The sequence below is a fragment of the Camelina sativa genome, chromosome 10 (genome assembly GCF_030686135.1).
Source record: "Camelina sativa cultivar CO46 ecotype springtype chromosome 10, ASM3068613v1".
NCBI lineage: Eukaryota > Viridiplantae > Streptophyta > Magnoliopsida > Brassicales > Brassicaceae > Camelina > Camelina sativa.
The window spans coordinates 25,187,373-25,213,139 of NC_141889.1; the positions used below are offsets into that span (position 1 = coordinate 25,187,373).

Below are 25,767 nucleotides of genomic sequence, written 5' to 3' on the forward strand. Positions count from 1 at the left end.
AAAGACTAAAATAAATCACAAAATCCAGAAAAGATTGTTGGATCAATTCATTCGAACACAAATTGGGCATGAATTGAACAAATTTATCATAACATATTGAAGAAAGTGTCTTCAACATGTCATCAATGGTATAACATGATTTTGTTACTTGTTGTAACATCAAATTATCAAAATGATTTTTGACATCCAGAATGATGTTCTTTAGCAGATTTTCCAATAACTCTTTGACCCTTTGAATAAGAGAGATCATAGATAACAACTTAGCAATATGAAAAGAATATTGCAATATAATTTTTAAAAATAAATTCATATCTTAAAGGCTTCGGATGATGGAGTAAATGAAGTGAATTGTTTCCAAATTTCATATAGGTAGTCTGAGAGCTTTTCTTTAAAACCACATACTTAAAACTCAATATTGATTTTCTCATAAATCTCTATTGATGTCTCAAAATTAGTTTCTCCTCCCTTTACATATATAAACTTGGTAAGAGATGTATTGATGTCTACATATTAATATAGATATTGAATTGAATTTCCTAGTTCTAAATCTATTTAAAGTAAAATTGAATTTATGGTTTGTAGATTTTCCATTTCTTTATCATGACAATAGCAGATCTGAAAATATATAAGGTAACAAAACCCTTTTTCCATAAAAAATAATAATAATAAACATCAATTTAAAAACTAATTAACGTAAATATAATTCAATTAGAAATAATATTAGCTTTATTAATTGATACCAAAATAATACATAATATCAATCTTAGCATAATATAAATTTTTAAATAAGGCGTAAAAGTTGGCCACTCGAAAGGCGAAGACACAATCTTCACTAAGTCATAGCAGTCAGTGAGAAAAACAACAGATTGGTTATCCGCTCCAATCATACAGCGCATAGCCCAAACAAGGGCTTCAATCTCGGCAAAGATTTTAACAAGTATTTCTAAATCATAGAACCAATAACATATCATTTTGATAAGTATTTTAAATTCAGTAATTGAATAACACATAATTTGTTTATATTTATTAAATTATTGAACCAATAACCCCCTCTTATAATACTCATTATCATAAAGATTGTTGCAATTGCATACTTATACCTTTCATTTTCTGATAGAATTCTGAATTACCACCATAATCCTTACCCAACTCTTATCATACTTTTTCATGATTTAGTAAAATTTTGGAATTGTATCGGGCATTAAGTATTGTGTCATGAACATCAACATATAATTTTGTTTATTTGTACCTTCTTTATGAATAGGAACATTGTGTTTAGTAAGTGTTGTTCTTGGTCTATGTTTTGGTTCCATCTCTGCCTTGTCACAAAATTTACAAGTACAGATACTATATTTGTACCTTTTTCGTTACTGTTTTGACGAATAAAAAGTTACCAAATTACACCCATCAAAGAGGGAGTTATAGGTGAGTTTATGAACAAGATTGTGTATGCTTTTTCTTAACTGTGGCTAGCTTAAAAAATTATTCTCAAGATTTTTTCTGCAGTTGGTATTATGGTATTGTTTGATGTTTCTGCAGGGTGTTCTTCTGTAAAACTATTTCCCTCTCAAAATACTTAGAATTGTGTATCCAGTTTGTTTTGCAACCTTATAGCTCAGTCCTTTTATGGATAAATTAATTTGCAGACGTCGCAAGTGACTGAAGAAAATCGAGCTGTTTAACTATCTTGACACTTGATCATGTGTGGCTAAGCTCTCAGTCCGGCACAATGGCTTTCCTCTGTTTTTAACTCTGTTTCAGTGATTCTCTGTGCTGAAAATTAATAATCAACTTACTGCATACATTTATAATCTACTAATAGTAACAATACAAGATACTGAATACCATTGTTCGCAAGCTTCACACTCATTATCATCAAAGAAACAAAACAGATGAAAGGGAACCGGTACAAGTGACTCGTCATACTGCTATTATGTCTCGTCTTCGGATGATTCGTTCCCTTCCATTATGTCTGCAGCAGGTTCCCACTCCTCTTGACCTCTATCTCCTGATGGTTCCATAAGTTTCCACACTTCCATTATATTTCCACCTAGCTTTGCCTTGAGTTTGAACAGTGCAGCTACCCAGTTTTCTCGACCTTTACCAGCTAAAAAAGACCCTAGCAGTCGAAGGGCCAAAGGAAGAAAGCCTGCGAGATGGACAGCACGAACGGCAAGCTGTTCGAAATCAGAAGGTGGATAAGACTGCTTGAAAGCAAATTGAGAGAAGATTTGAAGAGCTTCATCATATCTTAAAGACCTGACTTCATACTCATGCTTCACTCCGGCGTCAACAAGCAAATCCTTGTTCTGGCTAATTAGAATGACTCTACTTCCTGGAGCAAACCACTTAGCGTATTTGATGATCCGCTTCCCTTGTTCGATGCTGTTCACATCATCAGCGATAAGGAGAACTTTCCGGTGTTTACGCCATGCTTTGGCAATTTCAAGCCAGTCGTGATCTGAACTCGTTACTACCGTTGGATCTTCTTCCCCTTTGAACCTAAGAACCTTGTCTTCAATGTTTTCAACATTATCTAGGAAAACACATGTCTGAAATTTGACAAAGATCTCGGCATAAATGTACCTTGCAAGTGTTGTCTTCCCAACACCACCACTACCCCAAATGCCAATAGTACGAACCTCTTTGTCAACTTCTAAATCCAACAAGTCATAAGCCACTTTCATGTGACGATCCATTGCAACAAGGCCATCTAAACCGTTTGATGTGGAGTAGAGAGAGACAAGAGATATGTCATGAGCAATTTTTTTGAACCAATCTAACAGGCCCATACCTGCAGGATTCTGAGAAAACTGATACTCGGCTGCAATGTTGGTCAATTCGGTAAGTGCAGTTCTCCAACTTGGAGCCTTCTCAGGATATTGTTGGCATATCTCCTCCGCATTAAAATAGTTATCCGTAACAAAAATGGGTATGACCATGAGTGAACCTTTTTCTTGGAATTCGAGTATTACTATGAGCTCTTCTAGGAACCCGATGGAACAAGGTTTCGTCCCAGATGTCATAACGACCGCGACTCTCGCCTCTTCCAAAGCCTTGACTGTCCGTTGACTAATTGGTCCGAATCTATTCTCCAAGCATCTGTAGGATAAAAAAGTTTTAATGCCATATGTAATCAAAATGTTTTGAAAATATCCATGCCTAGTCTGGCAGCAGAAACTCAGGAAGACATCCACCTCCCTTCCAAGCAACAAAAAAGAAGTAGAAGATGAAGAAGAAGACATTTGGTTTGGTTCCAAGTTCCAACAACAAAGAAGAAAAACTAATGCTGCTGGTATGATTACTAACTCCCGGATTCAATACCAATTAAAAACTACAGGTGTGAAACAACTTTACAACCAAACAGACCACTTAAAAAACACTAAACACTACTAGTGCGAAACAAACAAGTCAAAAACAGACAAAAACTTTACTTAGAAATATTCAAATAAAACAAAACAGTGATTGTTTCCAAAGTTTTAAATATTTTTCTATCAAAATGACAGCATAAAAAGTGGCATTTGGTTCTTTTTTTATATATATATATTTTTGGCCGAACTGGTACAAACTCCGGGATAAAAAGACATAACAAAAACAAAGACTCACTAAGTGAAGATCTGGCAACCAAGGGAAATCAAAAGCAAGCGATAATGGAAAGAGACTTGATCGCAGCTTCTTCTTCTGTATCGATGCCTTTATGTGTCTTCCCATCAAGTGCTCTGGAATCCAATAAGTAAAGTGAGTTCAAGGGTCCTAATTCTACTGTAGCCATCGCCATCTCCATCACCAACCTTCGTCCAGACTCGAACGGTAAGAGAGAGAACTATATTCTAGCAAACACGCTGAAACTAAATATGTGTTTAAACAAGAGTTGAAACAGAGCATCTAAGCTAGCCTCTTCTAAACCAAGTTTTTCCCGACAATGGCTTCCTCATCTGCATCTCGTGCATCCAACTATGATGTCTTCCTCAGTTTCCGAGGGGAAGATACTCGACATTCTATAGTTAGCCATTTGTACGCAGCACTTGCTAGCAGAGGAATTGCTACCTTCAAAGACGACAAAAGGCTTGAGCTAGGCGATCACATTACTGAAGAACTCCACAGAGCCATCGAAGGTTCAGATTTCGTTGTCGTGGTTCTCTCAGAGAACTACCCTACTTCCAGGTGGTGCTTAATGGAGCTCCAAATGATAATGAAGCTTCAGGTGGAGGGAAGAATTGGTGTCTTTCCCGTCTTCTATAGAGTAGACCCCTCTGACGTGAGGCATCAGCAAGGAAGTTTCGATCTAGAAGGATACGAACGTGATCTACAAATGGCAGATAAGGTTCCCAAGTGGAGAGAAGCTCTTAAAATGATCGCCGATCTTTCAGGCGTGGCATCCGGACAGTGGTATGTATTTTTCCTCATAGAAACCTGAATATATAGTATGCATAACCAGCTTCCTAGAAAGTTAATTATACTTGTGTTCTTATTTCCATTTCAGCATTGATGAGGCAACTATGGTTCGAAAAATTGTCGAAGATATTTCAAAGCGCAAGGCGATGATGCAAAAGATAGACTTCAGAAATATTGTTGGGGTAGATACTCACATGGAAGGTCTCAAGTCTCTCTTGGAGATGGACTCCGATAATGATGAGGTTCGTATGATTGGAATATGGGGCATGGGAGGCATTGGCAAAACCACCATCGCCAAGTGTCTCTATGACCAGCTCTCATCCCATTTTACAACCAGGTATTTCACAGAAGACATCAAGGGTATTTATAAAGACATTGATCTACTGCATTTGCAAAACAAACTTCTTTACAATACCCTTGATGATGATATTACGCCGTGGAGTGTGGAAGCTGGACGCGAGGTCATAGCGGCAAGACTTGGGAACCACAAGGTTCTTCTTGTGCTAGATGGTGTGGATAATTTGGTGCAGATCCATGCTCTGGCAAAAGAGACACGATGGTTTGGTCATGGGAGCCGAATCATCATAACCACCCGAGACAGGGGCTTACTCAATAGTTGTGGAGTAAAAGCCATTTATGAGGTTAAGTGTTTAGACGATATGGATTCCCTGCAGATGTTTAAACAGATTGCTTTTGAAGGAGGTAGTCCTTCTTCTGTTGAATTTGACCATCTCTCAATCCGGGCAGCTCGACTTGCTCACGGGCTTCCTTCTGCAATTCAAGCTTATGCCTTCTTTCTCCGTGGAAGAGCCAACTCTCCTGAGGAATTGGAAGAAGCAGTGTGTGGACTTGAATGTACTCCTGACGAGAATATAACAGAAATCTTGAAAATTAGCTACGAGGGCTTAGCAAAAGCACATCAGAATGCTTTTCTTCATGTTGCATGTCTCTTTAATGGAGACACTTTCAGGCGAGTCACTTCACTACTTGCTATTAGCACACTTGAAAGTAACTTGTGGATGAGAGTTTTAGCAGAGAAATCTCTCATTGATATAACAAGTAATGGATATGTAATCCTGCATAAGTTGGTTGAACAGATGGGAAGGGAAATTATGCTTGACAGTGGAAAATTCATCGGGGATCCAGAGAAAATACATGACACACTCGATTACAGAGAAGTAAGTATCTACTTAATCTTTGATACTCGTCTTGTCATCCTGCTAATGTGTTTATGTTTCTATTTACTTAAATAGTTTCTATCACCAGGGAATTGGCCAAATTGAAAGCATTTCCCTACACACATGTGAAATGACAAGTGCATTTTCGATGGAGACTGGTGTTTTTGGTAAAATGTATAAACTTAGGTTTGTCAAGGTCTACAAGCATGTTAACGACGGAGAATCGAGGCTGCAGGTGATTCCTGGCGATCATTGCCCTTCCATGAATTGTAGTTTACTCCACTGGGATGCATTTCCATTGAGCACATTGCCTCTCAACTTTAATACACTTGGTCTTGTGGAACTCAATCTGCGTCACAGCAACCTAGAAACACTCTGGAGTGGAGCACTGGTAACCTTGCCTATGATTTTGACCATGTGTTAATGTTTTTGCTATAGCAATATGCAGAATTCAACTATTCTTTGTTGTACGTTCCTCAGAGGTTCAGTAATTTGAAGAAACTGGATGTGACGGGATCTAAGAATCTCAAAGAACTTCCAGATCTTTCAATGTGCCAGAAGCTTAACGAGTTGATGCTAAAACAATGCAAGCGACTAAAAGGAATTCCAGAGTCGATTGGAGAAAGGTCTACCCTAAGCACGCTTACTCTATCATACTACGGTGGGCCTAAGAGTCCCTTGGGTGTTGTTATAGGGAATGTGTCTCAGATGCAACGTATTACACTGGAGTTCCCAACTGCAAGAGTGGAAATGCAACATATGAATATGTCGATCACAGGAGACATAAAATTTCGTGTTTTTGCAGATTGTGAAGGATACGCTGAATACTTCTACTTTAGCTCTGAGCAAAAGATCCATGGTACAAAGACAGTAAGTGTCCACCAAGCTCCTCGACTCACCTCCGTGTTCAACAAATCTACTTCGCTCAATATCAGGAGGTTCAGCTACAAAGAGAACAGGAAACCTGTCACCACCGTTCACAGTTTTCCATATATAGCTGGCCTGGAAGAGCTAAAACTAGTCAACTTAAACATCCAAAAGCTGTCAGATGCGATTGGTCACTTTGAATTCTTAGAAATATTGGACTTCAGCGGAAATGATTTTGACAGGTTACCAGAAGATATGAATAAACTTTCCCGGTTGAAAACTCTGTGTCTTCGAGACTGCAGCAAACTTAAGGAATTGCCAGAGCTAACTCAGGTGCAGTCACTCACTCTTACCAACTGTAGGAGCCTCAAAACATTGGTGAAACCCTCTGATGCAAGTCAAGATCCGAGAAAATACTGTTTGCTTGAACTTTGCCTTGACAATTGCAAGAACGTGATGCCATTATCAGACCAGCTAAGTCATTTCACCAAGTTGACATATTTAGATCTCAGCAGCCATGACTTTAAGACTCTGCCAGCAAGCATCAGAGATCTCACCTCATTGGTAACCATCTGCCTCAATAACTGCAAGAAACTCAAATCACTGGAAGAACTTCCACCGAGCCTTCAGTTTCTCGATGCACAGGGTTGTGATTCATTTGAAGCTGATGCTTTAGAACATTTTAAAGGGAGACTAAACAAAGAGGTTATTGAATATTCTAGTCTTGACCCATCTCTCTACTATGGTTTATTTAGTCTCTACATAACATTCCTTCTTTTCTAGGTACCAGCACAGCCGCAGATTGCCAGCTTCCAAGAAACTGAGATGCCGGGTTATGAACACGACCACCAATCAACAAAGATTCGTCTGCCCAAGTTCCTATGTTGCTCACATTTCTAGTCATTCCTACATGCCACTCTTTATAATTGTTATTTTCAATTTGATCCCGTGGGAACAGCTAGGTTTATGAGTTTGTAAAAATATCTTTATGAAGAGATTTTTCACCAATATGATACCCATGTCAGCAAGATCTGCTTGAAGGACCTCGCAGAGGTGTTTATAACCGCAATGTAACACAAGAAATTCTTAATAAAAAAATATTCCAGATATTAGTAACACTAGCCTCCCTCAATATTTATCATATATGTGTTCAAGCTATGTTATTAACTTTTCATAAGACAACTCTACTTCAGACATATCTACTCAACCATCTCTTTTTCAACCATTGCTAGCATCTATTTTTCTGCTAACTAACCAATAATGGAAAAGAAAAGAGAGAGTTGAAAGCAATTACCTTGTACAGAGACTCAGATTCAATGGTTAAGTATCAGTGACAAAGAGAGTGAAGCTGTTATCTACGTCTTGATTCCAGCATTGGTAACACTGCAAAAAAAAAAAGAAAACAGATGCATTTGTTCGAGGAAACTATCTGCTTGTTGTTGTTTTATCTAACTATAATCAGCTAATAGACTCAAAATTCAAACACCATCCATAGCTACAAGCCAACACAGTATAACTAAAAGCCAATCTTATCTATTTCTGATTTCTCACTACGCATTTATCAACACAAATTCTTCTTCCTATTATTTGCTATATATATGAATCAGTCTTATTGTAACCATCTCTAACTGTTCACAAGGCTGTAGTATTAGAATGTACCTAAACCCTAAATCCAAATTTCCAATTAAGACTCAAAAGAGTAAAAAAAAAAAACAAGGAAAGCAATCAAACTCGCTTCTCTTATCTTGACCTAATTCATAGAAACCTTCTTCTAATAGCAACCCCATTATTTTGCTTCTCCAATTCTCTTTAAGGATACAGCCCAAAATCGGATTCCAATTCCACCATTACCGCCGTAAATAGGTATCCTAGACTCCGATGAAACAGTGGCGGGAGACTGTACCAGACACAGCTCAGTTAAGATCATAGCAGCCACGTCGGAAACGGAGAGCTTGGAGACGATGGCCAGAAGGACTGAAGGAGAAATTTTGGCGAATGCTTTGAGATTTGAGACGAGGAGGAGAAGATGAAACAGAGAGTAAACGGCACGATTTGATTTTAAACCCAAAAACCGAATCCAAAACCAAATCCTAATTTTATTAAACCGGATTAGATGTACCAAAATTCATTCGGTTATTTCCGGTCAAGCTTTTTTTCTTTGTATCTTCGGGTTCGTTTCTGTTCAAGTGATTGAGAGACTGGGTTTCCGAGAACCATCGGAGAGTAAATTCTCCGGCAACATTCTCGTTGCTCAGGGAAGTACTTCTGTGTTGCTTGATAAAGGTATTAGTTTTATGGGTTTCTCTTTAAATAAATGGTGGGTTTCATTTCAAGTTTCAATTTTTCTGGTTTAAATCGTCAACTATTTTGGTGAAAATTGAGTCTCTTATTTGGTGATATTGATTCTGCAGACGAAGAAATTGAGTTAATTGGTCAATGCATGATGCATGTGAGAGCATCTTGAGATATATTTCTAAACTTATGAGTTATGAAGTGGGTTTTCTCATAAAGATCCAATACGCATTTCCCTTGCAGCAGGTGATCGTTGCTTCCGGGCTCTTGCTATTTTTTAATAGCACTTCAAATGTTTTTGTCAACCCAAAGTCTGATCCTTGTTTTTTTATAATAGCATATGTGGTCCTTTTGGGAAACACCACTTATGTATATGTTATGATAAGCTGAATTGTCTCCAACTTTTTTTTATGGTTATTAGTTAGTATTTAGCAGCACACGCACTTACAGAGGTTACCGATGCTCCTTATTGTATCATGATTGATGGAGAGGCTGTATACACCAGATTTGTTTAGTTTGTAACATTTGCCAAAAAGCTCTCTCGGAAACTGTTGGTTGGCTCCTTTTTTTTTCTTTTTCAAAATTACTAGGCTTCTTATAACAAGTACATAAATAAATGTGAAATGTTGGCACATTTAGAAACTGGATTTCTTATAATCAATTGGTTTGAAGGGGGAAACAAATTCAATAAAACTATCTCTTTAAGAATTCGAATCAAAACTAGTTAGCAAAAGGAATTGAAATCTCTTGTAGAAGAAGTTAGGGTTTTCGCTCAAGAACAAGTAAAAGTAGGGGAATTGTATTAATTGTTAGATGATTTACAATGAAGGGATCCCCCTTTATTTATAGACTTTCTTAGATTTACAGAATATATCCACTTTCCAAATCATAGTCAAACTGATTAGGAAAGTTTCTCATTTCTTCTTAGGTCAGCCGCTAGACGAGGTGGAAGTCGGTTCCTCACCTCGGAACTAGGCCTCTTGATGCTATTGGGCCTCCACTTAGAGCATGAGTCCTTTACTCTCCGAACTCCTGGTTTAGATATCCGGTTTCGTTGCAGGTTTAGATCGGTATGTTAGGGGTGCCAATTCCCGCACCAACAATTAGTCCCCCCCCAGTTCGGTACATTCAGATGTTAATTCGAACGTTCGAACTTTAAGAGGAGAATATCCGATTTAATCCGTAAGGAAAATCGTATCTAACCACCTAGATCGTCGCGCCACTTCACCATCCATTCGTAGGTCGACATGTGTCGGATGCGTCGCTTCCGTCAACTCGGAAGTTGAAACGTCGCGTAGGATGGAGTAGGTCATTATGAGTCCGCGTAGGGTTGCCGCCCACTCACTTCTATAAATACTTAGCTTCGTTCTTCATTTTCACTTTTCTCAAAACCATCGAAGGTATTTGCTCCGTTCTCTCTCCTCTCTCACTTTATTTTAATATTATTTTTCGTGGATCTTCCTCCACACTCTTCGGCAATCTGTGGGATCCGGCACCTCGGTCATGGCCTCCTCATCTCGTACAGAAAGCGACCCACTGATCGGCAAGAATGCCAAAAGAAAGCCTACCAAGTCCACCAGATCGGAAGAAAATGCAGAATGTTCGTCAAGGCCCAGATCGGACGAACTCCCTACCATAGAAATTCCTTCCTCTACCAACGAGGAGAACCGCGAGAACCGTGGCAACGCTGCATCAGTCTCCGATCTGCCTTCGGATAATCTGAATGAAGAGGAGTCCCACCTCGTATCAAACGCAAAGAACCGTCGATATTGTTCGTACTATGCTGAATTTGTGCAGTTTGAAAGACTGCAGCGTTTACATTATCGTCCCTGGTGAGCACCAGCGCCCTTGGAACCCGCCTAAAGGGTTCATTTGTTTATATGAGGGCTTCTTCTCCAAATGTCGATTATGGTTCCCACTTCCAAGTCGGCTTACTCGGTATACCCACCGGTGGCAAATTCCAATTTGCCAACTTTCCCCCGGTAGTATTTGCAACTTTGTCGCCGCTCTCACCTTCGCAGCCAAAGCCGGAGTGTACCTCGGAGTTTAATGCTTTGAACAATTGACGAACTTCAAGAACTCTCAAGGGAACCCCTCATGGATGGTAAACGCAAAACCGGCACATAACTTTCTTCCCGGGGAGAAAGTTAGTAATTTCAAGAAATGGGCAACTCGCTATTTCTTCGTCCGAGTTGACGATTGTTCCTTCGAAAATCCGAGATGCGGTCGTCAAAGAGTGTGGAACAATTCGCCCGGTAACGTATTTTTCTTCATTTTGTGATATCCAAACACTCGTTTTCTGACCTGATCTTAATTTCCTTTGCTGTTGCAGTTCGCCCTACTTCGTCTCGGAACCTAGCTCCCAAATTTCAACTGGTGAAGGACGCACTATTTACAAGAAGTGATCGTAGCTGGGATTGTGTCACCCGACGCCGAGTTGAAGAAGCCATGGGCAAAGCCAAAACCGTATTTTCAAGTTTCGCGAAAGAGCTGGGCTAATCATCCAAGGCTCCAGAGACCACAACTCGTCTAGGACCCCGAACACGAAGGTTCAGATCTCAATGACTCACTTCGGCCCCCGCAGGATGAAACTGCTACTCCCGAGGATCCCGGTCCTGAACAAAGCAATGGTGCCAGAAGAAAGATATCTAAGAAGGATAGCAAGGACAAAGGCAAAGGCAAAAGCTTTGATCACGGAAAGTCCGCAAACGTTCTGCAGATGACGCCGGACTCGAACCCTATGACCGTTTTCGAGTCAAACGGGCGAACAACCGATCTGATCATTTCGTCTTTGACTAACCGGGAGGCTGCCGGGGAACTCTGCAGGAACCTGAAGGTATCTTTAGTTACTCTTCCACCTATTGAAGAATTGGAGTTTCCACAGCAATTCCATGACGTCGCCCAGTCCGCCCTTCAGGTTTGACTTGGATCATCCCTTTTATTAATTCGTAATTCAACACCGCTTTACTTTCTTCCCCCTGCTCATTTTATCAACCATGCAGACTGCTGCCTACGCTAGTTCGCTCGCTCTTTTCTATGATAGGCGAGTTAAATCAATGGCATCCTCGGAGTCCGAGTTTGATAAAGTGAAAGAAGTTTTAGGAAAACTCCGAGAGGCGGACAAACTGAAAGAGGCTAGGATCAAGGAATTGGAGAGCATGCTTGCGGGCAAGGATGAAAACAACAAACATCTGGAGGCGAGAGTGTTCGAACTGGAATCACGAGAAAAGATTCTTGAGGGAGAAAAGTCCGAGCTGAATAAGAGCTAGAGGAACTGAAGATGAAGTTTGAGTCGGAGACTTCTCGACTTCGCCAAGATCGATTAGCAAAGGTCGAAGGAACCGCGAAGAAAGCTCAGCGGCGTCTGGGCAAAGTAAAAGCATATCTAGTTGAGCAGGAGGGAACAGTCCGTCCAAAGGAAGACATCCTCAACTAAGCACATGGAATTGTGGAAACCGTGGAATATCTCTTAGAGAAAGGCGCGTCTATTCCCGACAACATGATTACTGAGATCAAGGAAAGACGAGAGAAAGCGCTTGGCGATGTCGAAGCTCTGGACGTTATAGAATTGGGAGACGGCGATCTCACAATGTCTCCAGACCAACTCGGCTTTGGAATTCTTCATCCCGAGATCACAGCTCCGGACTCTGTTCGACTCCAGCATAGCTCTAACATCGAGATCTTCCAAGCCGATATGTCCGCTCTTTCAGTAATTTAATGAGTTCCCCTTGCAATTTTTTTTTCCCTAGAAACAATTTTCCTCTTTTGCTTAAGACCTTGTGATGATGTTGCCCGTTTTGTGGTCGGTTCTTCAGTACTCTCCCTCTTTTTTATTATAGAAAATTTCTTCTTTTGCTTTCATGGAATAATTCCCTTATGTCCACATGTGAAAACGGTAGTTTCCCAATTTCACAACTTGGAAAATATTCCTCTAGGACCAGTATAAATATATTCATCCTGTTTCATAGTTCAATCAGACAAGACAAATCCAAAATGCCAAGCTCTGTAGGTAGCGTTAACCCCGAAATTGAAATCGGGCAAAACGTGCCAACGTTCTCGAACTCAGAAGCTATCGAAAGAGGGATGTCTTACTATCCGAATATCCGAGCTCCATGGATGCTGATGCTTCGTGTGAAACCAGAAGCAAGATTGGACATAGAGACCTTCCTTTCTCTTGTTGAAGAACGCCATACCGAGTACCGCAATCGGCTTCCGTAGCAGAACAGTCGCGAGGCAAACTGCTATTTAAGCTCAAACTGCTCGAGTCGCATCCAAGATTTTGAATCGAAAACGGATTAGACAGGTTGGCGGATATGCCGCCGTGTCTGGTCGAGTATTGCAACGAATGCTATTGCTCAGCGAATTCCTCTCCGAGCGAGCCGAGTTTTTCTTTGAACGGAGAGTTTGTTCCTTCCGAGGTGAAACCGTTCTATATGAACAAATGTGCCAACAATGTTGAGACTGCTGCAGCTCACGCCTTTGTTCGCCAGGTAACGCTTTCAAATTTTATTTGCGTAGTTCTTAACCAAGCGTTAATGCTAATCAGAAGATTTTTGCAGATCGAATCTGCACATCGTGAGCAAACCCATAAACTTTACTACCATCGTATAAAGAAAAATGAGATCGACGATCGTTTGGCCATGCTGGAAACCGATATCGCCACCTTAAAGGCAAAAAAGAAAAGACCATCGGTCATCTTGATGAAGCCGAACAGAGAATCAGAGCACTGGAATCCCGTCCCGACGAATGGGAAAAAACAAGGCTGCAGCTAATATGCCCTATGCCAAAGCGTCTTAAGTTAGATACTCGAAAGATCGCAGCAGGAATTGTTTTAAATTCCGACTAGCTAATACACTTGTAACCGGTGACTTGAGCCACTCGTTTTTACTTATATTAATAAAGTTTTCGTGTTTGAACAAATTATATTTGCAATAAATAAAGTTTTCACTGTATTTGGAAATTTACACGAGGCGGGACGTCTCCCGGCTTACACCGAGTAATTTTGGTGAGGGTAATTTAACCCGAGCATCCATGCGCTTTGGCGAAGGGCGAAGTACAGGACTTCGGCTTATCTTCTCTGTTTCAGTTTGGAAGTTGGAAGGCAAAATTTAGCACTCTGGGTTCGGCTTAAATCCGTCCAAACTGAAGCTTTATGAAACAATTCAACAAAATTCTCTCGGTTCGATTTATCTCTCGTCGAGAGTAATCGAAATTTTTTTTTTTAAAATATAATTCTCTCGGTTCGATTAATCTCGCATTGGAGAGTTATGCAAGTCGATCATCTGGCCAGGATGTCGATCTGTTCGATTCCGGACTGGGTAGACGTAGTAGTCGCCCTTTTTTTTTTTTTTTTGCTCATTCCCGAGACATAACCGCGTCATTAAATGTAGACGCGGTTTTATGACGTAATATGATTGGCGGGATTTACGGGACGCAGCGTTTGTCTCCCCCTTTCTCACTATAAATATAAGGAGAGGAGGTTCGCTGAGCATCTCACATCCAAATTTCAGAAAAATTGGAAAACATGCCTATTACAACTCGATCCGCATGGTTGAGGCGAGCTCAAGAATTGACTGCCGCCGGAGTCAGTGGGTTCGATCCAGAGGCATCAAATATTGCCCTTCCCCTGGAAGAGTCGGTTCCATCTCCACCTCGTGAGCTCGTTGCAGAAATCTAGGAGGATCCGCTACAAAGAGAGATCCGCATCCACCGAGCTCGCTGTCAGAGGATGAGTTCGTATATCAGAGCCTTTCGTCTGAAATACGATCTTATCTTCCAGTTCTGCCGTCTGGAGGGAACCATCTCGGTTCTTGACCATGCCAAGTGTGAAGGATAGGTTACCAGAACCTTGATACCCGACCTGCCGGAGGGCGACTACAAACCGCTGGGCGAATCGAAAAACCTGCATATCGCGGAAATCCCGATCTGTAGGGGTCGCATAGAGAGGCTACGACGGTACATTCTCCATCTAGAGCAATGCCATAGAAGGCCCATGTGCATTCCTCCAAGAACTAAAGGCCAGAGGTGCGGAGGTGCCGGTAAGTTGGCTAGAGGAACTATGGCGAGAACGCCAAAGGTGGCGGTCCTATCTCGAAGGTCTCGTCGTTGAAGAGCCACTGGAGTCCGACCTCTCAAACTCTGCGCCTGTGAATCGCCGAGGGGGTTTAGATCACAAGAGGGAGATCGCACTTCGCACCCTGCGGTCAGGAGGCTTGTCGTTCTTACTATTAGGATCAGCGTGTGACAAATATCTTTGAATTTTTTTTGTTTTTTTTTTTTTTGCGAGGCGAGATGCCGAACTGACTTTGTACTTGAATTGAAATAAAAGATTTTGCTTTAGTAAAAAGAAATCTCGTTATTCTTCCAGCTGCGCCCACAAAATTCTATTGAAAGCACTTTGGGGCTGTCTACGTACCCAAAATTGGGATCAAGCCAGTCGTAGTTCATAGTACAAACGGTTTCAGAACCGAGATCGGTTAACGACCTAGTAGTAATAACGTTTAAGATGAGCCGCGTTCCATGAATTTTTGATCTGCGTGTCCTCCATGGTCATAAGCTCGTAAACTCCAGGACGGATTGCTTTGGAAATGAGGTATGGCCCTTCCCAACGAGCGCTGAGTTTACCGGCATTTATTTCCTTAGTATTCTCATAAACTTCATGCAGTACTAGATCGCCCTCATTGAAACGTCGGTGATGGACAGCTTTGTTATAGTATTTGGCCGCCGCGTTTTGATAATTCTAGATTCGGATTAGAGCTCGATCACGCAATTCTTCGACAAAGTCAATGTGGTCGAACATCATGCTATCGTTAAGCTCAGAGTGGTCGACCAACATAGCACGTCGCAATGTTGGCACCCCGGTCTCGGCTGGAGCCAATGCCTCGATGCCATATGCTAGTGAGAATGGAGACTGCCCCGTAGCTCGCCGTGGGGTAGTCTAGTAGGACCATAGTACGCCATCAAGTTGGTCTGCCCAAGCTCCTTTTCTTCGTCCGAGGCATTTCTTCAACCCTTCTATTATGGTCTTGTTCATGGCTTCGGCCTGACCGTTCCCTTGGGGATATCTGGGAGTCGAGGTGCTCAAGCGTATCCCCCACTTGCTGACAAAACGTTTGCTGATGAGCGAGGTGAATTGTGTTCCATTATCAGTGACGATCTCATATGGGAGTCCGTGATGGCCGATGACGTTCATCCAGATGAAGTTGGTGACGTCCAGCGATTGCACCTTATGAAACGATTCAGCCTCTACCCACTTGGTGAAGTAATCGGTCAAGACCAGAAGGAAACGCTTTGACTTTGACGGAGGCAGTGGCCCAACGAGGTCCATTTCCCAACGCATGAAGGGATATGGCGCGGTGACGGTGTTTAGTAGTTCGGGAGGCACATGTTTCATTAATCTGTGACGTTGACAAGCTTCGCATTTCGCCGAGAAAGCCTCACAGTCAACGACCATGGTCGACCAATAATGGCCATCTTTTTTTATCTTCAGAGCAAGTGCATGTCCTCTAGAATGGTTACCGCCGTCTCCTTCGTGAACCTCAGTCATTATCCGATCTGCCTCTTCCCTGTTAACACAGGTGAGTAAAGTTCCAGACGAACTGCATCGGAAAAAGCTATCTCTCAGCATAATGTAATGTGCACACCGGACCTTCAAACGTCGAGCTTGCCAGCGATCTTCTGGGACCTTGCCATCGGCGATATACATATTGATCTCAAGTTGCCAGTCGACTGGAGGTTGCGTTACACTTGCGGACCCTTGAGCAAGCTCGTCGACCTCCATTGGTCCCGTTTTATCACTAATGGCAAACGTCATATCGGTATGATCGATGCTAGTTGTTTCGATGCATTCGATCAGAATCGTTCGTCGCAAGCCCGGGTCAGAACAATTTGCCAGAGCGGCGAGAGCGTCTGCCGACGCGTTTTTGCTCCTTGGAACTTTGATTAGCTGAAATGAGGCGAACTGCTACGAGAGAGTTCGAAGTAGTTGGCGATACGCCCCCATGCACTCATTCCTAGCGTCGTACTCCCCACTGAATTTGCTAACCACTAGCTGGGAATCGCAAAAAACTTGAAAGCTAGCAACCTCGACCCCTTGTGCCAGACGCAGCCCGGCTAGGACGGCTTTGTATTCAGTTTTGTTGTTTGATGCCTTGAAACCAAGTTTCAAAGCCTGCTCGAGAACCTCTCCAGTTGGCGATCAGAGAATGATCCCAACGTCGGATCCCTGATTGGAGGAAGAGTCGTCGGCGAACAACGTCCAAGGTTCCTCTTTAGGTATGGCTTCTTCGAGTTCGGGGGACCTGTGATTTTTGGCTGGAGCGAGAAAGAAACTCGATGTCGTACTCACTTAACTCAATCGCCCATTTTGCAACTCGCCCGGACTGAAGAGGGCTGTGAAAGATAGTCCGGAGCGGTTGATCAGTGTACACAACGATAGAATGCGACTGGAAATAAGGTCGAAGCTTCCGAGCGACGGTGATCAGAGCGAGGGCCAACTTTTCCAAGGTTGGATAACGCGTCTCCGCGTCGTTGAGAGCTTTACTTATGTAAAAAATTGTTCGTTGGTCGCCGCGACTCGGACAAGCACCCCGCTTATCACCGAGCTGGAGACAGAGACGTAGAGATATAATGTCTCCCCCTCCTCGGGCTTGACGAGTACCGGTTGGCTGGTCAAGTATTCGTTGAGTTGTCCGAAGGCGACCTCACAGGCACCATCCCAGTGGAAATCTTTATTACCTCGGAGGAGCTGTTAAAAAGGGAGACATTTGTCTGTCTATCGGGCAATGAACCGGTTCAGCGCGGCTATTCGACATGTCAGGCGTTGTACTTCTTGTTTATTGGTCGGATATGGGAGCCCAAACACTGCTTCGATTTGCTTTGGATTTGCTTCAATTCCGCGCTCAGTGACAATATATCCCAAGAACTCCCCCGAAGTCACCCCGAATGTGCACTTGGTTGGGTTTAGCTTCATCTGGAATCTATCCAAGATGTCAAAACATTCGGCAAGATGTTGTATATGTTACTCCTCTATGAGGGACTTGACTAACATGTCGTCAATGTAGACTTCCATCGTCTTCCCTAAAAAGGTCGGCGAACATCGTATTGACCAGGCGGTTATAAGTCGCCCCCGCGTTTTTCAGCCCGAACGACATCACCTTGTAGCAGTAGGTCCCTGTGTCCGTGATGAACGTGTTTTTCTCTCGAGTTCCCCACGGTGGCTTCTACGAGTCGATCGATATGAGGTAAAGGAAAACAATCCTTGGGACATGCTTTATTGAGGTCGATGAAATCGACGAAGACTCTCCATTTACAGTTCTTCTTCTTGACCACCACCAGGTTCGCCAGCCAATCAGGGTATTGCACCTCCATTATCTGATCGGCTTTCAGAAGTCCTAGTGGGATCTCTTGGATCGTGATGCTTTCGGGCTTTTTTCTTTTGCCAAGGCCGAGCGTGTAGGAGGGGCCTTCGCGGTTCGCCTTTCTTCGTCCTCTTCGACGTATGCAAACCGAGATCCCCGATGAAGCGCATCGTCTATATCCCTGGCCTCGCGGATATTAAGGTCCACTTGCAAAGGCGACCCGGGAATGAGTCCTTTCTTGAAGGCGGCGATCGCTACGTCTTCAGTGACCGAGACGCTGGCGTACTTTTGCTTGAATCTGGTGAGGTATTGTCGCAGAGCTTCGCCAGGCTCCTGGACTGTTTCCCATAATTCAGCGCTGGAAATACCGCATTCTATGAAGACCCGGTAGTTTTGTAGGAAGGCTGTTGACAGCTGAGCGAAGGTATCGATTGAATTCGCCGGGAGTCGAGAGAACCAAGTTAGAGCGTTCCCTATGAAACTTCGACAAACAACTGATACTGACCAGCATCGTTCTGTTCCTCGGTAAATCTGGCCTTGGATACAGTAGCCATGAACAGGGTCATGTGTTGTACCGGATCCTTCGTCCCTTCGTAGGTTGGGAACCTTAATTTCACGGTCGGGACGTAGGTCTCCAGGATTCGATTGGTAAACGGAGTTCGCTGTGTGGCCTCAAACATCCTGTCGATCTCCGGGACTGTGCTCACAGCCTGGTGGAGGAGGGATCCCATATCCCGGATTTTGAGATGAATCTCCTCTAGTTCGGGATAGGGAGCAGGATCCGGATTTCCTTGAGAGGATTGTCCGACGTTTTGTTGTACCCCTGAGGCTAGTACTGAGGGTACGTGTTGGTTTCGAGAGTGGAAGGCTAAAGGTGGAGGGTCGTTGAACAGTTGACGGTTTAGGGACCCATTCCCTTGGGCCACTCGTGGTGGCACGGTGTTCTGCTGGAGTGGAAGGGATGCGTTGCGTTCCATTGCGTCCATCCGTTGATTTGTGTCGGATATCACCTTGAAGAGATCTTTGGAGATCGTTCCGAACACGAGACGGAGGTCGTCCATAGAGACGAGTTGGGAGGACTAACTGCTGACCTGTGCGGATGAAGTCTGTCTGGCACCAGAGTCATCAGCGTGACGCTCTCCGCTAAGCTCATGGGTTTCGTGATGGGGTGCTTGAACATCCTCCACTTTGACTGAGGGAGTGGTCGAGTGGTCAGCTGGGTTCTCTGATGTTCCGAGGTGGCGTCGGACGTAGACAAGCGTGGCAGGTGGATTTGTGGTGACCTCTTGCGAGTTAGTGGCTCCGGTGACCGGGTTGTCTTGTTGGGGAGCGGCTACGTAGGTGACACCGTTGTTGGATGCTGGAGACATGGTCTTTCTTGCCAAACGAGTTTCGAAGGAATCAGAAAGAGAAGTGATTTGAGAACTTAGCGTCCCCACAGGCGGTGCCAATTGTAGAAACTGGATTTCTTACAATGAATTTGTTTGAAGGGGGAAACAAATTCAATAAAACTATCTCTTTAAGAATTCGAATCAAAACTAGTTAGCTTAAGGAATTGAAATGTCTTGAGGAAAAAGTTAGGGTTTTCGCTCAAGAACAAGTAAAAGTAGGGGAATTGTATTAATTGCTAGATGATTTACAATGAAGGGATCCCCTTTATTTATAGACTTTCTTAGATTTACAGAATATATCCACTTTCCAAATCATAGTCAAGGTGATTAGGAAAGTTTCTCATTTCTTCTTAGGTCAGCCGCTGGATGAGGTGTAAGTCGGTTTCTCACCTCGGAACTAGGCCTCTTGATGCTATTGGGCCTCCACTTAGAGCCCGAGTCCTTTATTGTCCGAACTCCTGGTTTAGATATCCGGTTTCCTTGCAGGTTTAGATCGGTATGTTGGGGGTGCCAATTCCCGCACCAACAGCACCCTGAGTTGATTTTCTTTAGAGAGATAAGGACATCGTTGAAGAAGTCAGATCAGTAACTAGTCTTTGATCATGCTAGGTTACCGTGGCTAAGCTATGATTCCTCCACAGTGGCTTTGTCTTGTCTTTTCTCATCACAGGTATGTAACATTCTCTTTTTACAATACTGGAAAACAATAATCATCGCATGTTTATTAAACGGAACAACATAAGCATTACAGTTTCCGGAAACATTACAACAAGTCAAGCTCCACACTCGAATTATCTGAAAGGGGAAATGGTACAGGTGAATCTTCACAGTGCTATTATTGTTTGTCTTGTGATAATTCCTTTCCTTCCATAGTGTTTGCAGCAACTTCCCTCTCCTCTTGAACTTTATCTTGTGATGATTCCTTTCCTTCCATAATGTCTGCAGAAACTTCCCTCTCTTGTTTACCTTTATCTTCTGATGATTCCTTCCCTTCCCTAGTGTCTGCAACAGCTTCCCATTCCTCTTGACCTTTATCTCCTGATGGTTCCATAAGTTTCCAGACTTGCATTATATTTCCACCTTTCTTTGCCTTGAGTTTGAGCAGTGTAGCTGCCCACTCCTCTCTACCTTTACCAGTTAAAAACGACCCTAGCAGTCTAAGGCCCAAAGGAAGAAATCCTGCAAGATGTACAGCACGAACTGCAAGCTGTTCGAAATCAGAAGGTGGATAAGGCTGCTTGAAAGCAAATTGGGAGAAGAGTTGAAGAGCTTCATCATATCTTAAAGATCTGACTTCATACACATGCTTCACCCCGGCGTCAACAAGCAAATCCTTGTTTTGGCTAATAAGAATGACCCTGCTTCCTGGAGCAAACCAGCTAGCGTATTCAATGATCCACTTCCCTTGTTCTATGCTGTTCACATCATCAGCGATAAGGAGAACTTTCCGGTGTTTACGCCTTGCTTCGGTAATTTCATGCTCATCGTGATCTGAACTTATTATTACCGTTGCATCTTCTTCCCCTTCAAACTTTAGAATCTTGTCTTTCATGTTTTCGACATTTTCTAGGAAAACATGTGTCTGAAAATTAACTGAGATCTCTGCATAGATGTACCTTGCAAGTGTTGTCTTCCCAGCACCTGCACTACCCCAAATGCCAATGGTACGAACCTCTTTGTTATCTTCTGAAGCCAACAGGCCACAAACCACTTTCATGTGACGATCCATTGCAACAAGGTCATTCAAATTGTTTGATGTGAAACCGAGCAAGAGAAGAAAAATGTCATGAGCAATTTGCTTGAGCCAATCTGATTGGCCTATACCTGCAAGATTCTGAGAAAATGGATATTCGGCGACAATATTGGTAAATTTGGTAAGTGCGGTTCTCCAACTTGGCGCCTTGTCCGGATAGTGTTGGCAGATTTCTTCCGCATTAAAAGAGTGGGCATTGAGAAAGATGGGTATGACCTTGAGTAAACCTTTCTCGTGAAGTTCAAGTATTACGATGAGCTCTTCAAGGAACCCAAAGAAACAAGGTTTTGTCTCAGAAATCATCACAACCGCGACTTTCGACTCTTCCAAAGCCTTTAGTGTCTGTTGATCAATTGGTCTGTATCTTGTCTCCCAGGATCTGTTGGATTGAAAAGTTTTAATGCCATATTGAAACAAAATCTCTTGAAAATATTCATGGCTAGTCTCGCAGCAGAAACTCAGGAAGACATCCACCTCCCTTCCAGACAACAACGAAGAAGAAGACATTGGTTTGGTTCCAAGTTCCAACAATGTCAAACTGCTTCAGGTTTGTATTGCGGCAGGACGGATAGATGGCAAATAATTTTTTCTTCATTTTGTAAGTCACCACCAATGACTTTTGTAAATTCGTTGGGCCATGCTTATTCCTTGGCCACATAAAAATGAGATAAGATATGTATTTCTTCCTCTTACAGTTCGTCGTTTTCTGTTTCAGCAATTTTTCTTAAATGGCTTCCCAAGCTGCATCTCGTGTAACGAACTTCATGTATGATGTCTTTCTCAGTTTCCGTGGGGAAGACACTCGCTATTCTATTGTCAGCCATTTGTACGCAGCACTTGTTAGCAGAGGAATCATTACCTTCAAGGACGACAAAAGGCTTGAGATAGGCGATCACATTTCTGACGAACTCTACAAAGCCATTGAAGGTTCAGATTCTGATGTCGTTGTGCTTTCTGGGAACTACGCTACTTCCAGGTGGTGCTTGATGGAGCTCCAACTGATAATGGAGCTTCAGATGAAGGGAAGACTTGGTGTATTTCCTGTCTTCAATGGTGTAGAACCCTCTAGGCATCAGCTAGGAAGTTTCGATCTAAAGAGGTATCAACGTCCAGAAGACGCGGATAAGGTTCCCAAGTGGAGAGAAGCTCTTAAACTGATTGCTGATCTTTCAGGTGTGGAATCTGGACTCTGGTAAGCTTCTTTTCTTACAGAAACCTAAAACAAAATTAGTAGAATCAACTCTGGAGAAAATTTGATTATATTTTTGTCCGTTTTTTATTTTAGCATTGATGAGGCAACTATGGTTGGGAAAATTGTCGACGATATTTCAAGGCGCAAGGCGATGATGCAAAAGATAGACTTCAGAAATATTGTTGGGGTAGATACTCACTTGCAAGATCTCAAGTCTCTCTTGGATATGGACTCCAATAATGATGAGGTTCGTATGATTGGAATCTGGGGAATGGGAGGCATTGGCAAAACAGCCATTGCCAAGTGCCTCTATGCCCAGCTCAAATTTCAATTTGAAGCTAGTAATTTCACAGGAGACATCAAGGGTATTAATAAAGACCTTGATCTACTGCAGTTACAAAAGGAACTTCTCTACAGTATATCGATCGCTGGAGACATCAAATTTCATTTTTCTGCAGGTTGTGAAGGATATGCTGAATACTTCTCCTTTTGTTCTGAGCAAAAGGTCCATGGTACAAGGACAGTAAGTGTACACCAAGCTCCTCGGCTCATATCCGAGTTCAACAAATCTATTTCGCTCAATATCAGGAGGTTCAGCTACAAAGAGAACAGTCGACCTGTCACCTTTCACAATTTTCCATATATATCTGGCCTGGAAGAACTAAAACTAGTCAACTTAAATATCCAAAAGCTATCAGATGCGATTGGTCACTTTGAATTCTTAGAAAGACTGGACTTCAGCGGAAATGATTTTGACAGGTTACCAGAAGATATGAATAGACTTTCCCGGCTGAAAACTCTCTGTCTACGAAACTGCAGCAAACTCGAGGAATTGCCAGAGCTAAAACAGGTTCAGTCACTCACTCTTTCCAACTGTAGGAGTCTCAGATCATTGGTGAAACCGTCTGATGCAATTCAGGAGCCGAGCATATATTGTTTGCTTGAGCTTTGCCTTGACAACTGCAAGAATGTAAAGTCATTGTCAGATCAGCTTAGTCATTTCACCAAGTTGACATTTTTAGATATGAGCAGCCATGATTTTAAGACATTGCCATCAAGCATCAGAGATCTTACCTCATTGGTAACTATCTGCCTCCATAACTGCAAGAAACTCAAATCACTGGAAGAACTTCCACCGCGCCTTCAGTTTCTCGATGCAGAGGGTTGTGATTCTCTTGACGCTGATGCTTTGGAACATTTTAAAGGGAGGCTAAACAAAGAGGTGATTATCCTAGTCTTGACCCATCTCTCATCCTCTCTAGTAAGGTCTATTTAGTCTCTACATCACCTTCCTTTTTTTAGGTACCAGCACAGCCGCAGGTTGCTTGCTTCCAAGAAACTGAGATGCTGAGTTACGAACGCCAAGGCAGTAAGAGTCGTCTACCCAAGTTCCTATGCTGCTCACATTTCTAGTTATTCCTACACACTACTCTTGATGATTGTTCTTTTCATGTTCGTCATAGATAATAGATTCGAACCTGGCATTTTTGCTTCTTCCGTAACATGATGTTTCTAATTTTATAGAAAAATATGGTCGGTTACACTACATATAGCACAAATGCACAGTATTACACAGTAAGACTTTTGAAACTAATTTGGAGATTAAACCATTTAGCTTTGATTTAAGACTTTTGAAGTTTACTACCAAAATTATCTGATACAGATTTCATTTGGTTAACCATTATTGTTAGTCTTAGTCCATTCGTTGACATAACATACAGATCAAGTAACTTATTTACGTATACAGTTTGAAAAACTTGACATTTGGTTAACCATTATTGTTTAGTCTTAGTCCATTCTTTTTTTTTTTTTTTTTTTTTGAAGTAAAAAAAAAAAACTTTGAGAGGAAACAAATTAAATACATTACAAAATTTCCTCCAATGCAATAAAAGGCAACATTTGATCTCTACTTTAGCTCTAAACTATCATTCTGAAAATGTACATATAACCTCATATTTTTCAGTTTTTGACACATTATTGTTTGTAAATGGTGAAGTGTGAACCGAATGGGCCACAAAGAATCTAACTTTGGTAAAAGGCAAAAAGAAAAGGTAACCAAACAATTGAAATAAACAGCCTATAACCACTCTTCAAAGTCTTAAAAGATTGTGTCTTTCTCATCATTCACTACAGAAACACATATACTTTTTTTCACATATACATACAATACAAAATACATACGTATACCACCTACAATGCATAGACCTATCTGTAGTCTTAGCAACTAAGAATACAATTATTAATGTTAGCTTGGTTTACTCACTCTCCTTATGTTATCATTTCGTTACTTTATTCCCATGCAATAAAAATACAAAAAGATAAATTTCCAGTTATAAAAGTGTGAAGCTTTGAGCCTATTGTAGATAACTTAAAACCAGATGTGGGATTCAATTTAGATTGTCAGAAAGCTATCTAACATCTGAGCTTGCTTGGTCAAAGGCCTATCATATTTAAGACCAACATAGTCATCTAAAAAAAGTAAGTGAATCACTTATGTTCTTTTATATAAAGATCATATTTGAATTTACTAGCAATTTAAAAGACCAATTTAATTTACTTACCCAAAAAAAAAAAAAAAAAACATTTCAATATCACAGTAACTAGACATTTCTATCATTGGGTCAATGATACTAAAAATTGGAGAAAATGTCTGTCAAAGTCATTGAAGAAAGAATACAAATTGAATTCCCAGAAACAAAGGGCAAAAAACATAAAGCAAAAAGTAGAAACTTTTTGAACATTCATAAAGCTGAAAACGACAGTATTGTTCTTGGTTATTTACAAACTTTGTTTTTGCATAAAGCAAACACGCACAAAATAATTGCATCAAACATGAAATACCGTATTTAATTAAAGCTTTCCTTTTGAGCATGCTCATCTATTATACATATGAGTCATGAGATCATCAACCTTTTTTAGATTAACGAAAAGTTTGACCAAAAATCACTAGCTTCAAATCACTAATCTTCTGTCACCATACGAATATAGTATGATTTAACTTCTCACTAATTGAGAGACTAGAGGTTTATCTATCTTTATAACACTTCAGTTTTTGTTTGGATGATACTTTGTTATAGTATTTCTATGGAGAGGAACTGAGGAAGAGTACAACTTATATCTCATTAAAGAAATTTGTTTTTATATGGGTCATAATCAAAATATCTCTTAAATTTTAATTCATATGAAATTAAATAAGATTTATTAATATATACAGTATATATACATATGTATATTATTAAAGAACTGTACTGAAATATTATTTTATAAATTATAGGTAAAAAAATCTAATTGGTTATCAATATCTAATTTTGGTAAAACCTTAAGGATGAGATTTTTATTT

The 25,767-nt window shown here is 41.5% G+C and overlaps 5 protein-coding genes and 1 pseudogene across 20 annotated transcripts; 2 read left to right on the top strand and 4 right to left on the bottom strand.

Annotated features, from left to right (window-relative positions):
* Nucleotides 1-1,780: 1,780 nt before the first annotated feature.
* On the bottom strand, nt 1,781-8,719 carry LOC104719681 (disease resistance protein CHL1-like). 13 transcript variants are annotated; one of them, XM_087470729.1, is made up of 4 exons: nt 8,191-8,473; nt 7,735-7,823; nt 2,587-3,102; nt 1,781-2,502 (listed from the first exon to the last, which is right to left on the bottom strand). In XM_087470729.1, exons 3-4 carry the CDS (start codon nt 3,024-3,026, stop codon nt 1,932-1,934), a joined length of 1,011 nt encoding a protein of 336 aa, XP_087326855.1. In that variant the 5' UTR covers nt 3,027-3,102; nt 7,735-7,823; nt 8,191-8,473; the 3' UTR covers nt 1,781-1,931. The 13 variants fall into 13 exon arrangements, with proteins under 13 accessions (XP_087326855.1, XP_087326861.1, XP_087326860.1 ...); XM_087470735.1 differs by having other exon boundaries at nt 1,781-2,149; nt 2,260-2,502; nt 7,735-8,468; XM_087470734.1 differs by having other exon boundaries at nt 1,781-2,177; nt 2,260-2,502; nt 7,735-8,468.
* Nucleotides 3,923-7,556, top strand: LOC104720644 (TMV resistance protein N-like). 2 transcript variants are annotated; one of them, XM_087470723.1, is made up of 6 exons: nt 3,923-4,389; nt 4,484-5,365; nt 5,493-5,573; nt 5,649-5,964; nt 6,054-7,145; nt 7,224-7,556. In XM_087470723.1, the coding sequence occupies exons 1-6, from the start codon at nt 3,923-3,925 to the stop codon at nt 7,338-7,340; spliced, it is 2,955 nt and encodes a 984-aa protein (XP_087326849.1). In that variant the 3' UTR covers nt 7,341-7,556. The 2 variants fall into 2 exon arrangements, with proteins under 2 accessions (XP_087326849.1, XP_087326848.1); XM_087470722.1 differs by having other exon boundaries at nt 4,484-5,573; nt 5,662-5,964.
* Nucleotides 8,720-16,695: 7,976 nt separating the features above from the next.
* LOC147937331 (uncharacterized) lies at nt 16,696-17,545 on the bottom strand. The gene is made up of 4 exons (XM_087468750.1): nt 17,522-17,545; nt 17,392-17,478; nt 17,033-17,335; nt 16,696-16,902 (listed from the first exon to the last, which is right to left on the bottom strand). The coding sequence occupies exons 1-4, from the start codon at nt 17,543-17,545 to the stop codon at nt 16,696-16,698; spliced, it is 621 nt and encodes a 206-aa protein (XP_087324876.1).
* A 579-nt stretch (nt 17,546-18,124) lies between these two features.
* LOC147937332 (uncharacterized) lies at nt 18,125-19,152 on the bottom strand. Its single transcript, XM_087468751.1, has 2 exons — nt 18,597-19,152; nt 18,125-18,465 (listed from the first exon to the last, which is right to left on the bottom strand). Exons 1-2 carry the CDS (start codon nt 19,150-19,152, stop codon nt 18,125-18,127), a joined length of 897 nt encoding a protein of 298 aa, XP_087324877.1.
* A 1,032-nt stretch (nt 19,153-20,184) lies between these two features.
* On the bottom strand, nt 20,185-21,742 carry LOC104719680 (disease resistance protein CHL1 pseudogene; annotated as a pseudogene). Its single transcript, XR_015568811.1, has one exon. The product of XR_015568811.1 is annotated as a disease resistance protein CHL1 pseudogene (transcript).
* Nucleotides 21,743-21,858: 116 nt separating this feature from the next.
* On the top strand, nt 21,859-23,975 carry LOC104719679 (disease resistance protein ADR2). Of its 2 annotated transcripts, XM_087469685.1 has the most exons (4): nt 21,964-22,427; nt 22,521-22,792; nt 22,886-23,649; nt 23,730-23,975. In XM_087469685.1, exons 1-4 carry the CDS (start codon nt 21,964-21,966, stop codon nt 23,838-23,840), a joined length of 1,611 nt encoding a protein of 536 aa, XP_087325811.1. In that variant the 3' UTR covers nt 23,841-23,975. The 2 variants fall into 2 exon arrangements, with proteins under 2 accessions (XP_010435942.1, XP_087325811.1); XM_010437640.3 differs by having other exon boundaries at nt 21,859-22,427; nt 22,521-23,649.
* The last annotated feature ends 1,792 nt before the right edge of the window (nt 23,976-25,767 follow it).